The sequence below is a fragment of the Episyrphus balteatus genome, chromosome 3 (assembly GCF_945859705.1).
Source record: "Episyrphus balteatus chromosome 3, idEpiBalt1.1, whole genome shotgun sequence".
Classification (NCBI taxonomy): domain Eukaryota; kingdom Metazoa; phylum Arthropoda; class Insecta; order Diptera; family Syrphidae; genus Episyrphus; species Episyrphus balteatus.
The window spans coordinates 46,551,617-46,565,326 of NC_079136.1; the positions used below are offsets into that span (position 1 = coordinate 46,551,617).

Here is a 13,710-nt window from a genome sequence, read left to right on the forward strand (position 1 = left end):
ATAACAGGTAGTAACAGTTATCCAAAAGTAGCAGTTAAGCCCATCCCTACTGGAATGACTAATTTGCAGGTTTGAGAGCAAGTGGACGGAGGGATATTTAAAATATCCTTTATTGGAATGGGGAAATGTTCATTAGAGTGCGTTTGGAAAAGTTATTCATTCGTTAAGTTAAAATTATGGAAGGATTTTTTTTATAGGATACATATCGAAAGTGCTAGATGGGCTAGTTTTTTTGTTTGTTACAAGGAATTTGAATTTGCATCGGTGGTTTGGTCATACATTTTTGAATTTCATCAAGATAACTACACTCAGAGAAAAAAATAACTATTTTAATAGTTATAACCGGGATAACAATTCAAAATAGTCACATATAACTACCCCATATAAATATTCTCGCCCCACAATCACAACTTGTGAGAGTCACAATTCTTCGTAAAGTTGTTGTGAATTGTGATCTGCTCCATTGGGCTTTTAAGCAATCTGTCTTTGTCTTTTTTCTTTCTATCATAACTGTTTATTAAAGGAGTACAAGAAAAAACCAACCAATCAAATCAAAGCAATTCTGAAGAAAACAAAAGCGTACATGCATAATACTCGGCACTTTTCCTCAGATTTGAAATGTCAAAAGTTTTTTTTCCGTTTTTTTTTTATTTTTTCTTCGACACTGGCGTTTGGCTTAAAAGCCCAATAGGAGATCACAACTTTGAGAATTTTGTTGACTGTCATAAGTTGTAACTGTGCAGGAAAATCTAGAGGGGTGTACAACGGGCGATCTTTAGAAAAAATGGGAAATTTACAAAAGTAAAGGCTTGGCCACACCGGAGGGTATGCGGTAGCGGTACGGGTAGAGGTAACGGTACTTGTATGAAAAAAATTCCAAACTGACATATCAACGTTCAGATGTGGAATTTTTTCATACAAATATCGTTACCGCTACCCGTACCGCCACCGCATACCCTCCGGTGTGGCCAAGCCTTAAAATAAATGTTTCTTTCTTGTGCCTATTGTTTGTGGATCCAAAATCTATATGTTGCCTGCATCATTGTTTTAACAGCCCTATTCTGGCAAACTTCATAAGTCACAGTAAGCTAACAAGGTGAGCTGAATTTGAATTTGTGAGGTTTTCGTATCACAAAAACTTTCGAATAGTGATTTGTTACCCAACTAACACAACATACCCGACTAACAAATTTGCTTCTATAAAGCTTTAAGGCTTGGCCACACCGGAGGGTATGCGGTATAGCGGTAACGATATTTGTACTAAAAAAATTCCACACCTGAACGATGATGTGTCAGTTTTGAATTTTTTTCATACAAGTACCCTCACCGCTACCCGTACCGCTACCGCATACCCTCCAGTGTGGCCAAGCCTTTACATGTGTTTGTTGGGTAGCTTCTGTATATTAAATTGTATTGAGCTTTTGCTTCAGAATTTAATTGCTTATAGAAGTTCGAACTTGTTTAACAACTTCTAATAAGTTGTTTAAATACTGTTACAGAAACTTAACCGAAGAAAGCTTGTTTTTCGGATAAGTTTGGTCAGTGAATTTATAGAATCTTTACAGAAATTACCAAGTTTTGTATTTGATTTTCGGTTTTGATATTGTGATTGTGTGACCTGCAGGTCACAAACTCACAAGTTTGAAATTTGTTCATCGAGTATTATGTCAAAGTCAAAATAATAAAAAATAATAAAAATACAAAATTCAACTAAAAACATTAGAAAATAAGTTTTAAGACAAAAGCAAAAAAAAATAAATTATTTTCAAGATTTCGTAGTGCTATTTTTGTATGAAAAATTTGGTTTCGCTTCAAATACGTACTATTGAATTTTAAATTTGAAATGAGACAATTTTCACCTCATTTGAACAAAATACCATTGTGAACAGATCACAAACAACAGATGAGATGTCAAACATAAAGAAGACCGCTTTTGTAGAAACCGTGATTTTAACTACTCCAATGCGTACTCACCCTCAATAGCTTAAACAAATTCATCCCTCAATGAATTCCCTTTTCAAATATTCATAATTTTCAAAATCGTTATTTTATAGCAAAATTTCCCCATAATAATGGAGTATATGCTTCGTTTATTTTTATGTTGTTTTCTGTTCGTTTCGTTTCGTGCGTTGCGTTTAGTTCAGTTGGATTCGTCGGCTCGTTGCCTTGTTTTGTGTGTTTTTCTTCTTTTAAGTATATAAGAGCAGCATAAAAAAAAATAAGCATTATTTTTTTTTTTTGTAATTGTGAAGAACAATTTTGTATGTACTAATTTGTATGTTATTTGTGTCAAAGTTAATTAAAGGATAAACCAAACGTTATTCAATTCAAAAGGTTAGAACGAAAATACTATATTTTTCTTGTTAAATTTAAGGACTTTTCGGCCTCTTGAAAATTTTTTACTGTGCGTGGTTTTTTTGGTTGCATAAAAGGTGAAAGAGTATAGGTGGCGGCGGCGTCTGGTGTTGGGGTAGTTTCAGATAATTATTAACCCCTTTTCTGCAAAATTGAAATATTTTTATCAATTTGATTTATTAAACTATTTTCTTGTGAAAATTTGATTGATTTGTGTTTAAATTGAAAGAAATTGTGTTAATTTTCTTCAAACAAAGGAAATTTTCCAATTACCCGGGATCAACCGCCATTTTTTCAAATTGATTCCCTACAAACAGTAGTGGCTTGATAAAATGAACTTTTTGTCTTTTCAGTAGGCTCCCCTTTTTTATTTTATCTTTTTTTTTTTATTCTTTGTGTGTGTGAGTGTTTGCTCGTGTGTATTTGCAAAATCTATTTTATTATTTGCTTTTTATGTACCTGTTTAATTTCCCCTTCCGCTGTTTTATTTTGCTTTTTTTCTTTAAAAAGTTCATTGTTTTTGGTGGAAAAGGAAATGAATTCAAGGGTGAAGCTCTTTTTTTTGGTACAAGCAAGCGAAAAGGGAAAGCAAAATACAAACAAACGAAAATAATTAAATGCTTTTTTTTTTTTGTTTTTAATTTGTTTCTAATTTTGTAAGAAACTCAAAACAAGTGGAATGCGCTGTAATTAAAAAGTAAATTATTTTTGATAAAATTTAAAACTATTTCTCCCAGATTAACAAGTTGTTCATGTTTCTTATCAAAAACTATTGCCCGCCGGCCGCTACGTTGTATGATAAGAAATTTAATATGAATTTTGTAAAGAATTTGATGCGCAATCATGTACATTTGAACATGTGTGTAACGTGTTTATGTTGAAAAGAATTTCCCTTAACCTTGACGAATACTTTTCTTATCTTTTTTATCTTTGTTGTTTTCTTGACTTGAAAGTAGGTATTTATGGAATAATTACAAAAACATAATTTTTAGCAGGTAGACAAATAAAAATAATAGTAGGTAGGTAGTTCATGTTCATAGATATATATTTTTAAAAAGGTCGTTGGCTGGCAGTGTTGCCCCCCAAACGAGTTGAAAATGTATTGTGGAAGATTCAAAACGTATATTTTATTTTATTTATGTGCATATTTTTTTGAAAATGCAAAAAGAATGTTAAAGTAAGAAAAAGAGATCATAATTTTTGGAAAGCTCAATTTCTTTTTAATTTATAAGTATGTAATTTTATTGACTGACAGTAGTTAATTTGGACTTCAGGTTAATCAAAAACACTGTTCACATGTTTTAACAGCTCATTTCATTGCATCAATAAAATCTGCACTGATACGAGTTCACATAGATAAAAAAGCATGCAATGACATAAATATTCAAGTGTTCTTACAATTTTTTGATATCCTTGAAAATAGCCCGAAACCGAAATTCCACAGATATATTTTCGTCGTAATACTTCTTTAAAACGTCTTTTGAGCCCGTTTTCAATCTAAATTCATTAGGTATTAAAAAAAACTTCATTCCTCCATTAAGATGAATTACAAAACGGAATTTGGAACTTTTATTCTGCAGCCCTGTTTTATAACGCTAACTTTTTACGAGTCGATTTTAACTATGTCGCACGGCTAAAGTCAATAGTCGACTAGGATTCGGCACAAGTCGGCATAACTTTTTCACTTTTGATAAACATTTTGAATAATTTCTTTAAAAACCAAAATTTTACAGCTCATAAATTCTGATTTTGAACGTAATTCTTTTATATTTATGAGATAAAATGTATCTATTTTATAGCAATTCTAAAATTGTAGTATTTAGTGATTATTTTCTGATTGTATGTAGTCATTTTTTTTTTAGAAAAAAAACTGTAGCAAAAACGCTACAAATGTAATAGGCAACAACACTGGTCGTCGGATTGTAAAACATATTTTCGAGCCCATTGATTTTCTGTTAATGCATGGCGCTCGAAAAGAAACTGGATTGTGTTGAAAAGGAGACAGGTAGTTTTGTTTATTGTAATACGGATGTCTATTGATGACTAAAGTTCCAAACAAATACAAAAAAAAAAGGTTATGAAATAAAGACCATGACCAAATCAGATCTATTCAACCATATTCTGAATGGAAACTCCCGGGGAATTTTGTTCGGAAGTAGGACTCTTAATCCAAAAATTGCTAATATGGTATGGAATATTGTTCTTTTTTCGACAATTCTTTTTCTCTTAACGTTTAAAATGATAAAAAAAAAAAATGTAGCTTTTGGATTAGGAGTCCTTCTCTTGAACGTAACTACCCGGGAGTTTTTCTTCAGAATAGAGCTGATTACTTTTCGGACGATTTCATATTCGTTTCTTGATTCACCTCCAAAGTAGGGTAGTAATGACTACATGAGTAAGAGTAATTAATTACTAATAAATCACAATTCTGTTACCCTATAAGCAATTAGGTACATAATTGCAAAGTAATTATGTGATATGTATGTTGCCACTGAGATGAATACTTTGTAGCGGTTTTTCACTATAGATAATAATCTATGTAAGTTGAGCTGAATATAAACAAAATTTGCGTATTGAAAATGTGTCTCACGATAAGTCAACTAATGAGTCCAACTGAGCTCCACCGGAAGAATGCCAAATTTTTGTATGGAATAAAGGTTGTAAAAAGCTATATTATTAAATCCCTGCCCCCCCCCCCCCCAAAAAAAAAAAAAAAAATCAGACCGGATAAAAATGAGATTATTTTTTTAAATTCGTCGAATTTATTAAAATTTTAGATATTTGACCTCACATTAGCTTAAATGTTTTTTTCGCTATTAATTTCTAAGTTAAACAAAAAAAAAAAACGCCTAGAGCATATTTGTACCTACTCTTTTTACAAACTACACTCAATGTTAGTAAAGTGATATAATCCCACGAATTCCAATCACTTTTTACCCAAATTAAAGTTTACAGTTTTACATTTAATTTGCATGTTAAATTTTGTCTCGTAAACACTTAAGATCACATTTACTTATTTATACACAAATATGTACTTGTTTTTACATATTCAACTACATATTTACTTGATGTTGATTCAAGTGTTTTCATGCCACGGAACCTGAAAATGAAAATTTAACAAAAAAATTGTTTAATTTAAAACTAAAAAAATACTGTCCTTTTGTTTACATACATACATAACATACCTAGGTATCATTAATTGCTTCTAAATATCAAAGCTCATAACAGTCTTCATTCAAACTATGTGTATATGGGTTCCTAATACCAAATATTTGAAATAGCACAAAATATTTTTATAAACACGCGGGTACGAGTCATCCAGTAGTATTGATTGATCTCAGCATTCTCTAGTGATATTAATCTTTCATTTTATTTTCGTTTGCTCAACTTAAAAGACCTGAACCAACTAGTCTAAGTTAAATAATTGAAATATGTAATTAAAACAACATTTAATAAATATGTATTCGTGCCAGATTGGTTTCTTTATTGAATTAGTAATTTAATCGCAATATACTAGAAACAAAAAGATGACATTCTTTAGAATTCAAGTTATTAGATTATTCTAATAACTAATAGTTACCTTATACTTCTTCATGCAGTTTAAATATTTATGCACCTATCGATGTCTAACGATTCAAAAGGAATTTCAACCATTTTTATAATCTGCCCTCTTTTGTTACTTTTTTCCATTGCATTTTCTATTGAATACATGTCGCACTTTGCAGAATGCAGAAAGCAGAAAAAAAAGTAAAACTAAAAAAAAAAAAAATAGCAAAATAGCAAAGAATACAGGTTCTTGCTATTTGTTTGTGCCAGTTTACTTGCTTGCACTTTCTACATATTTTAACTGTGAGAAAGGAAAAGAAACCATTAGCTATGAATATGTATTCATATTTTTTTTTTTCTATGATTTCCTTGCCACTTTTTTGAATACATTCTCTTTAGCAGCAATTATTTTGTTAAATTGCAACATCTTTTGGCAAACCCTTTTCTTTGTTGATACTAATGATCCGTAAAATTGGAAAAAAGTGTCGTATATCAGTTTAATTTTAAACATAAAAAAACCTTGACCGAAAGTCAATTAGGGTAAAGCATAGCCGTACGAAGTCTTCCGTATCATAATCTACTTACAGAGAATAAAGAAAGAAACAGAGAAAACTGAGGTACATAGAACGCGTGATGGGAAACGTAAATTATGCAATAATCAAAGCCCTGTTGATGTGTTTTATTCTATAAAAAAACACATAGGTATAAAGCATTGATGCGTTTCATTCTATAAAAACATATATTACCTATTACAGACACAAACAGCTTTTAAAATGAAACCTAAAAAAGACTTTACAGGAAATACGTATGAGATCGAGCAGTATTAGAGTATAACTCGCCAAATGTATAGAATCTGTAATTTATGTTTATAACGGATTTTTTTTTTAGATGTCTACGTACATCGTTAATTGAAAAAAGATTTTTTCGTACGTGCTCATGCACTTGGGGCAGAACCTCCTATAAAACAAAGTTTTTTTTTTTTTTTAATTAATTATGCATTATGTATGTACATTTCTTTTGTTTTGTTTATGTGAGTTTATGTGCGTTCCCTTGTAAAAAGTACAATGCTCTTAAACATTGGATGTAGAAATAAAATCAGTTTAAACAAACTTCCATGAACTTTTGGAGTTAAGTTAAATTTCCAAAATTTTCTATTGTTATAGATTTGATATTCATAGATTAGAATGAAATTGACGGGAAACAGCACCCTAAATGCAAGTATGGAAACGCATACTCCAAGGAATGCGCATTAGTTTACACTAGAGCCCAATTTCGGACGTACCTTCAAGTACAGAGATTCTTTCTTTAGTCATAGTCATACTACGAAAATGTGGAATGCATTACCCGCCTCAATTTTTCCCTCTTATTTTAAAGTTTAACTTTAAAACCAATCTGTATCGGTATCTCATTTTCAATCCTTTCCTCTTTTCCTAAAGTTTGTACTATGTTTACATACATATTTAGGGTACCCAAAACCCTTTCAGTTCGCGTTCATTGTAAAAAAAAAAAATTAAAAATTGAAGATTAGATATTCTTTGAGTTCATTAGAATCTGATATAGAGTTTGATCAATTGTTGATGTGTTTCGCAAACACACTTGAAGGAACCAATTAGTTCGCACTTTTATTGTTGATAAGCTTCAGAGATAGTTTGTCTTCCATCACAACAGGGTTTTTCTTTTATGGTTAACTTGTGCGTTCTGATTAAGAGATCTTTTAAAACTAGTTTTTTTTGTGTAAAAACCAAGTATTGAATAAAATAATTATTGAAAAGAACTTTCACTTGTTTCTATTTTTTTTATTAAAAAAAAAAACATAAATTATCTTAATATCAGTTTTCAGATCTTTAGTGTTTATCTGTTTTTTTGGTTGATAATATTGTTATTGTTAATAATTTGTTCGACTTGCTATTAAAAAAGCAAGTAGACAAAAATACGCAACAAGAATTATAAAGTCTACGTATATGTAATTTTTTTCAACTAAGCAAACAGACAAAAGTAAAGATCTGACCGCAAATTTTAAGCAGGTATGTATAACAGTGATCGCGAATTAGTTTATAAGAATCGATCGTTGAAAACATGTTCGCATAGGTGTTGAAAATTCATCCAAACTAAAAAAAAAATAATTGCATCATGCATATGGATTGAATTTCAGTCCGATGCCTCGACATCGATTTCGGAAATCGGACTTCTAAATGAAAATTTTCAAATTCCATACTAAGAGACTTCCATCGATCAACACATTTTTCTAATTTCTTGAAAAAATCTTCTACATTACAGCAGAGTTGGGAATGAAAACATAAGAAATACTGAATGCTTGAAGTTCATTAACACTGTACAGCACTATCAAAGAATTTCGCAATTACATAAAAAAATCGCATTGTTGTTGTTTCTAACGTTTTCTAGTGTTGCTGCATTTAGAAAATAGTCCGCATATAGTACATAGGCACTGACACATGATTCATTTTTAAGTGCATACAACTCTAATTTTTTCAAGTTAAAAAATTGAACAAAAACATTCCGCTTGTACTTTTGCCTGGGTTTTGTTTTTGCGCATAACTTCAAAATTATATGTTTCAATCTTTTATGTACGCGTACATAACAACATACGGCTTCACAATGCATGCATATGTTTATGTTTATTAGATTAATATGTATTTGTAAAATGCACATTTGTTTATTTTTGTATGATCTCTCTCAAAGCAGTTTTTATTCAACTGCGTCATTATTGTTCATGGGCATTCATTTGGAACCCTTTTGCAAAGAATCACAAATAAAATGTCAGTTGGGCAGTGATTAAGAAAAAAAAATACAAAAACAATTTTCAAACTTATGAGTTAATGGCCGCACTTGACATCGTACTACATTTATCATCAAATTCATTTCTAACACAATTTTAGTGTGTGTTTAATTTGTAAATAATCCTATCGGCTGTATCAGCAATAAACAATTTCAAGTACCTACCTATCCACAAGCTCCTCAGTCCCGATATAAATAAATAAAAATAAAAAAAAAAAAAAAACATAAACAACAACTGAGAATAACTATGAGTAGGGTATAAATAAGTTAAAGACCATGGAAGGTTGTGTGGTATTTTCAACTTGTCGCCTTTCCAAGTGATCGAGCGAGAGAACATCGTCGTCGTTTTCGTAGTCGTCGACGACCAGGCCGGCATCGGTTCCGGCAGCAGTCATGGTGTCTATGCATTTTTATGGTACGTTTTTGCTTTGCTGTACAATTTGATTCATTTTTTATTTTATTTTTATTTCATTGGGAACGATGGAGAAATGGATGGGGATGGAAATTATAAAAATACATTCAAAGCCAGAACGTACACTTTGAAAATCTCTTCTCCTGTTGTTGATTGAGGGGAATTTGGATTTGTGAAGAGAAGAGTAGCTACTTTTGCATTTTTTGTTGTTGAGTATTGGATTTCATGGGCTGATAGCAACTAGAATTTCTTATATGTTTGTATATTTGTCGTCATTAACTTTGGTTTGTGTGTGCTTGACTTGACTTGATGTGATGGGTGTGTTGCTTGACGAACTCATATTAATTTAAACATTCCTTAGAAATTTGTTAATTAAATCGCCCGTTAATAATATGAAGGAGAACATCAGATGTTTTGTTGTTCTCGGTATCAGATTCTTTATGAAGGGTTTAATTTTTTGCGAAACAAAAGAAAACTTGTAAAAATGTTAACGGATAATGCGGACAATGACGATGATAGTTAAAGTTTTGAAGATAGGCTGTAAGAGATAGAGCAGGCATACTGCTTGCTTTAAATGTATCTCAGTTTTTAAGGGCAAATCATTTTTCCTGGTTTTGAAACTAATTAAATTTTTTCACGCAACTTTGTTAAACTTGGAAAGGATCCTTATTATGGGCATAGGTTTAAGCAAAACCAACATCTAGTTGCCAATTCCAACTCCTACATTCACGGGAAGGTGAAGTACCTGCAACTCGAATTCGGATAAAACCCAGTGGGAAGTTGTTGATGGCAGAAAACGATACAGGGAAAGGAGTGTATTAAAACCTTTTTCTGTGGAGGGTCTCAATCCAGTTAGGATGTAATGCTTAATGAACATTGGTCAGGAGTAGGGGGTAGATATAGATAACTGCCTTCCAAAGTTTATCCTTACTGCGAGTGCTACCACCAACAGCATTTATTTGGATGTAAATTTCAATTGCCTGAGAGAACTCTTAGGCCCATTTCACAAGAAGTCGGGAAACGTGCAAACGGCCCGCTTGGACGGTTGCCTGGAACATATTCCTATGGGCGCCTTCACACGAACCCCGGCTTCTTGTGAAATGGGCCTTAAGCTTACGATTTCGTTGATTTGCATGGGATTTTTCGTTTTGCATCAGTTTCAATCAAAGCAGAGGAGGTCCTACTAGTCATAAATTAATTTTTTCCTTGACTAAAGTGACTTAAATTTAGTTTTTTCAACGAAAACTAGTCAAAAAAATGAACTGTACGGAGAATTTTTTGTTCCTTTTTTTTCACAACCCACGCACACTACACTAATTTGTGGATTAATCATAAAAAATAGTTGTTTTTGAGTCGCTCGTCATCAGGTCACAGGTTGACCGGCCGAAGCCACCCTCTTTTCGCTGATTACGGGTGCGAGTACTTCGTTTGCTCTCTGAATTCAGTAGAGATTTGTTGAATTAATGAATTTTGTATTTGTGGATTGTCATTTTTATTAATTTATTTACTCGTCATTATACCTTGAAAGCAGTGTTACTGCTTGAATGCGCATTTTTACCGCAATTAAATTGGTGTGAGGTTTTCAAAAAAGTAATGCATAATATCGGCTTTCCCCCATCGGTAGCTCGTGGAACAATGGCCAATTTTCGTGAGAATTAGACAATTTCATTTTAAAGCTCTTTGCATGGCTGTTCCTTGATTCAAATTGTTCCACATTTTCCCAAATCATTTTCACTGGAAGAAAAAGGTTAGCAATTCCCAGTTAGTTTTTGTTGCTGGACTCTGCATTAGATTTTCACCGAAGTCTCACGAAAACACGGCTAATGTTGGATTTCTTCGTTCTACTGATCTTCTATAAACATTTCTTGCCCGATCACAAAATACGCTAGCTCCTACTATCATATGCTCGGAAAGAGCATATAAAACGTTGTGCCTCAAGAGTGAGCTACTAAGAATATTTTATTGATTTTGAGTGCATTCCTATTCCTGTTCTTATAAGTTAACTTCTTATCATGATTATGACCTTTATTTCATATTTGTTTATTCTTTTTTTTACAGATAAAACCTCAAGATGTTAGCTAAAAGCAATACCCTTCAACAAAACCCACCCAGACGCACTCCCCTCTCCCTAAGTACATCCGCGAAGCCAACAACAAAAAATGAAAAGAATGACAATAACAAAAAAGATACAACCAACAACCAAAAGACTGAAAATCTAAAAAAAGACTCCCACCAAGAAAGAAAACTTTCTTCTGATAAAAAACAATCTTCGACTGAATCAAAAAGGTCCTCTTCAACATCATCTACTGATTCGAGAAAAGTCGACGATACCAAAATCAATAAAAATGATGACAACAAAAAAAGCCAAAATGGTGTTAATGGAAATGGTATCAAGGATAAACAATCTAATTCATCAAATAATGGAAATGAAGTTGCAGCTAAAACTAAACCAGAACCACCATCAAATGGCAATTCTTCCAAAAAAGATTCACAAAAATCGGTTGAGAAGAAAAAGGAACCTGTGGTGACTGATGTAGCACCGAAGAATGACAACAAGGAAAAGACTACTGAAAAGACAAAAGAAGCCAAAAATGAAGAAAATAAAAATAAATCTGCTGAAAAAACTAAAGAAAAGAAAACTGTTGAAGTTTCAAATACACAAGCCCTAGAACAGGAAAAGACCAAGGAAAAGAAAGAAAATGTAAAAGTTACAGAAAAGAAAAAGACCGATGAAAAAGTAGAGGAAGAGAAAAATGTGGCAATAGAAACACCAGAAAAGACACCAGTTAAGGAAACAATCATTGTTGAACAAGAAGCAATAATGGTCGACTTGCCAAAAGACGAAGATCAATCAAAGAAGGCTGAGGAAACAAGCACTATGAAGACCCCGACCAAAGGAAACAAAGTCGAGGAAACACATTTCACTGAGATTCCATTGCCAGAAACTATGTTTGAGGACATAGAAATGATGGAACCCTTGACTGTTGCAGAAGAAGAACCAACTTCTTGCAGCATTTTTGCAGTTTCAACACCGTCTAAGAATTGCAGTCCCAAAGAGGCCTTAAATCTTTTTGATGTCCCTACAAATCGATCTCCCAAATCCGAAATTAAACCACCCAAGGAAACTTTAACTCACACCCCAGATCGTAAATCTTGCCCGAGAACATTTTCTTCCATATCCGGACGTCGCAGTATCCGCCCGATCGGTGATTACACTTTCTCTGGAAATTTACAAATCCGTGAGTCTTACAGGAAGATCAACACTGAACTGGATTTCACCTCTTCCAGTTTGAATGTCACAGTTGGATCTGAAGTTCCAAACAATGAGTCGTTCTCGTTCTTTTCTCGATCACGTAAACGAGATCGATCATCGCCAACTCATCAATCTGCCGAAATGCAGACTGATCTTAGTCCGAAGAGCCCGAAACGCGCGAAAATTGATACCGGAATGTATGGCTTCTTCAATGCTATGGCCAGTCCAATAACAATGCTTCGAGCTCGTCTTGCCCGAGCATCAGTTCAATCGACGCCGAAGAAACAGATAATAAATCAAATTGAACAGGAAATAGTTGAGAATGTATCAGCAATAGCCGTTGAAGGAACTACCACCGTTGCCGTTGATGAGGATCTAACAGCAACAGAAGAGCAGACTTTCAATCCTGATAGTACAGTTGCCGATAACATTGAACAGCCCGAGGAGGAACCTGCTAAATGTGCTCAGACTACCCCCGAAGTTGTTGTCGAGGATGTGGATGATATTAAAATCAAAGAGACCATAACTGCAACAGATTCGCAAGCCAAGAAGAAATGTAGCATTATGTAATGCTACAAATTTTGTTTATTTTTTTAGAATAAAAACATTATAATAATAATAATGACGATAATAATAATGATAGTAATACGAGTTTAGTAGAAAAAAAAAGATGAAAATCAGAACATATCGAAAGAATTCGATTGAAATATTAATTTTTTTTTCTGGCAATCTCATTTTATATGTGTTTGACTGTTTAGTGTTTCTATTTTGTTCTAAAATTGGGAATATTCTTTATTTTTAGAAAGATAACAAAAAAAATGCCAATAATTTTTTTCATTTAAAACAAATTCAATTGTCACAATTTAAATTTTTTCATAGATAGACTATTTCATTTTTTAGGATATCATCTTTGGGGATATTTTGGATCTGATCCCTGAACACAAAAATAAAATAATTTTCTTTTCTGTTTAATTTACTTTTGCTGACGCATAATTACATACATACTTTATAAAAACTTAACATGTATAATCTGTGTTTTAAGTGTAATATATTTTTTTTTACGAAATGTAAAACTTGGTTGTTTGTTTTTTTATTTAATTTGATGGAATATACGAAAGACAAGATGGAACATTTTAAAGATCATGCTTTACTGAGTTGTGAAAGTTACAAAGACAAGTTAATCCAATCCCGAAGTAGCCAAAAAAAATTAAAACTTAAAAATTTCGACCTACTTAAACACTGTAAGATATAATATCTAACTTAAAACGCTTATCGCTTCTTAACTTGAAACGAGCTGCATTACAAAACTGCCTAGCTTGGACTCGGAAGACCTCTGAATTCAGAAAGA

The 13,710-nt window shown here is 32.4% G+C and overlaps 1 protein-coding gene across 2 annotated transcripts in view; it reads left to right on the plus strand.

Annotated features, from left to right (window-relative positions):
* The window catches only part of LOC129913190 (uncharacterized protein DDB_G0288805), a 306,856-nt gene extending 293,487 nt beyond the window's left edge, over nt 1-13,369 (plus strand). The window contains exons 1-2 of one of the 2 annotated variants that reach the window (XM_055991744.1): nt 2,106-2,334; nt 11,168-13,369. In XM_055991744.1, coding sequence (XP_055847719.1) covers nt 11,181-12,932 — 1,752 coding nt within the window. In that variant the 5' untranslated portion in view covers nt 2,106-2,334; nt 11,168-11,180 and the 3' untranslated portion in view covers nt 12,933-13,369. Of the gene's footprint in view, nt 1-2,105; nt 2,335-11,167 lie in introns of those variants that run through there. The other variant, XM_055991746.1, reaches the window with a different exon arrangement.
* Nucleotides 13,370-13,710: the final 341 nt, after the last annotated feature.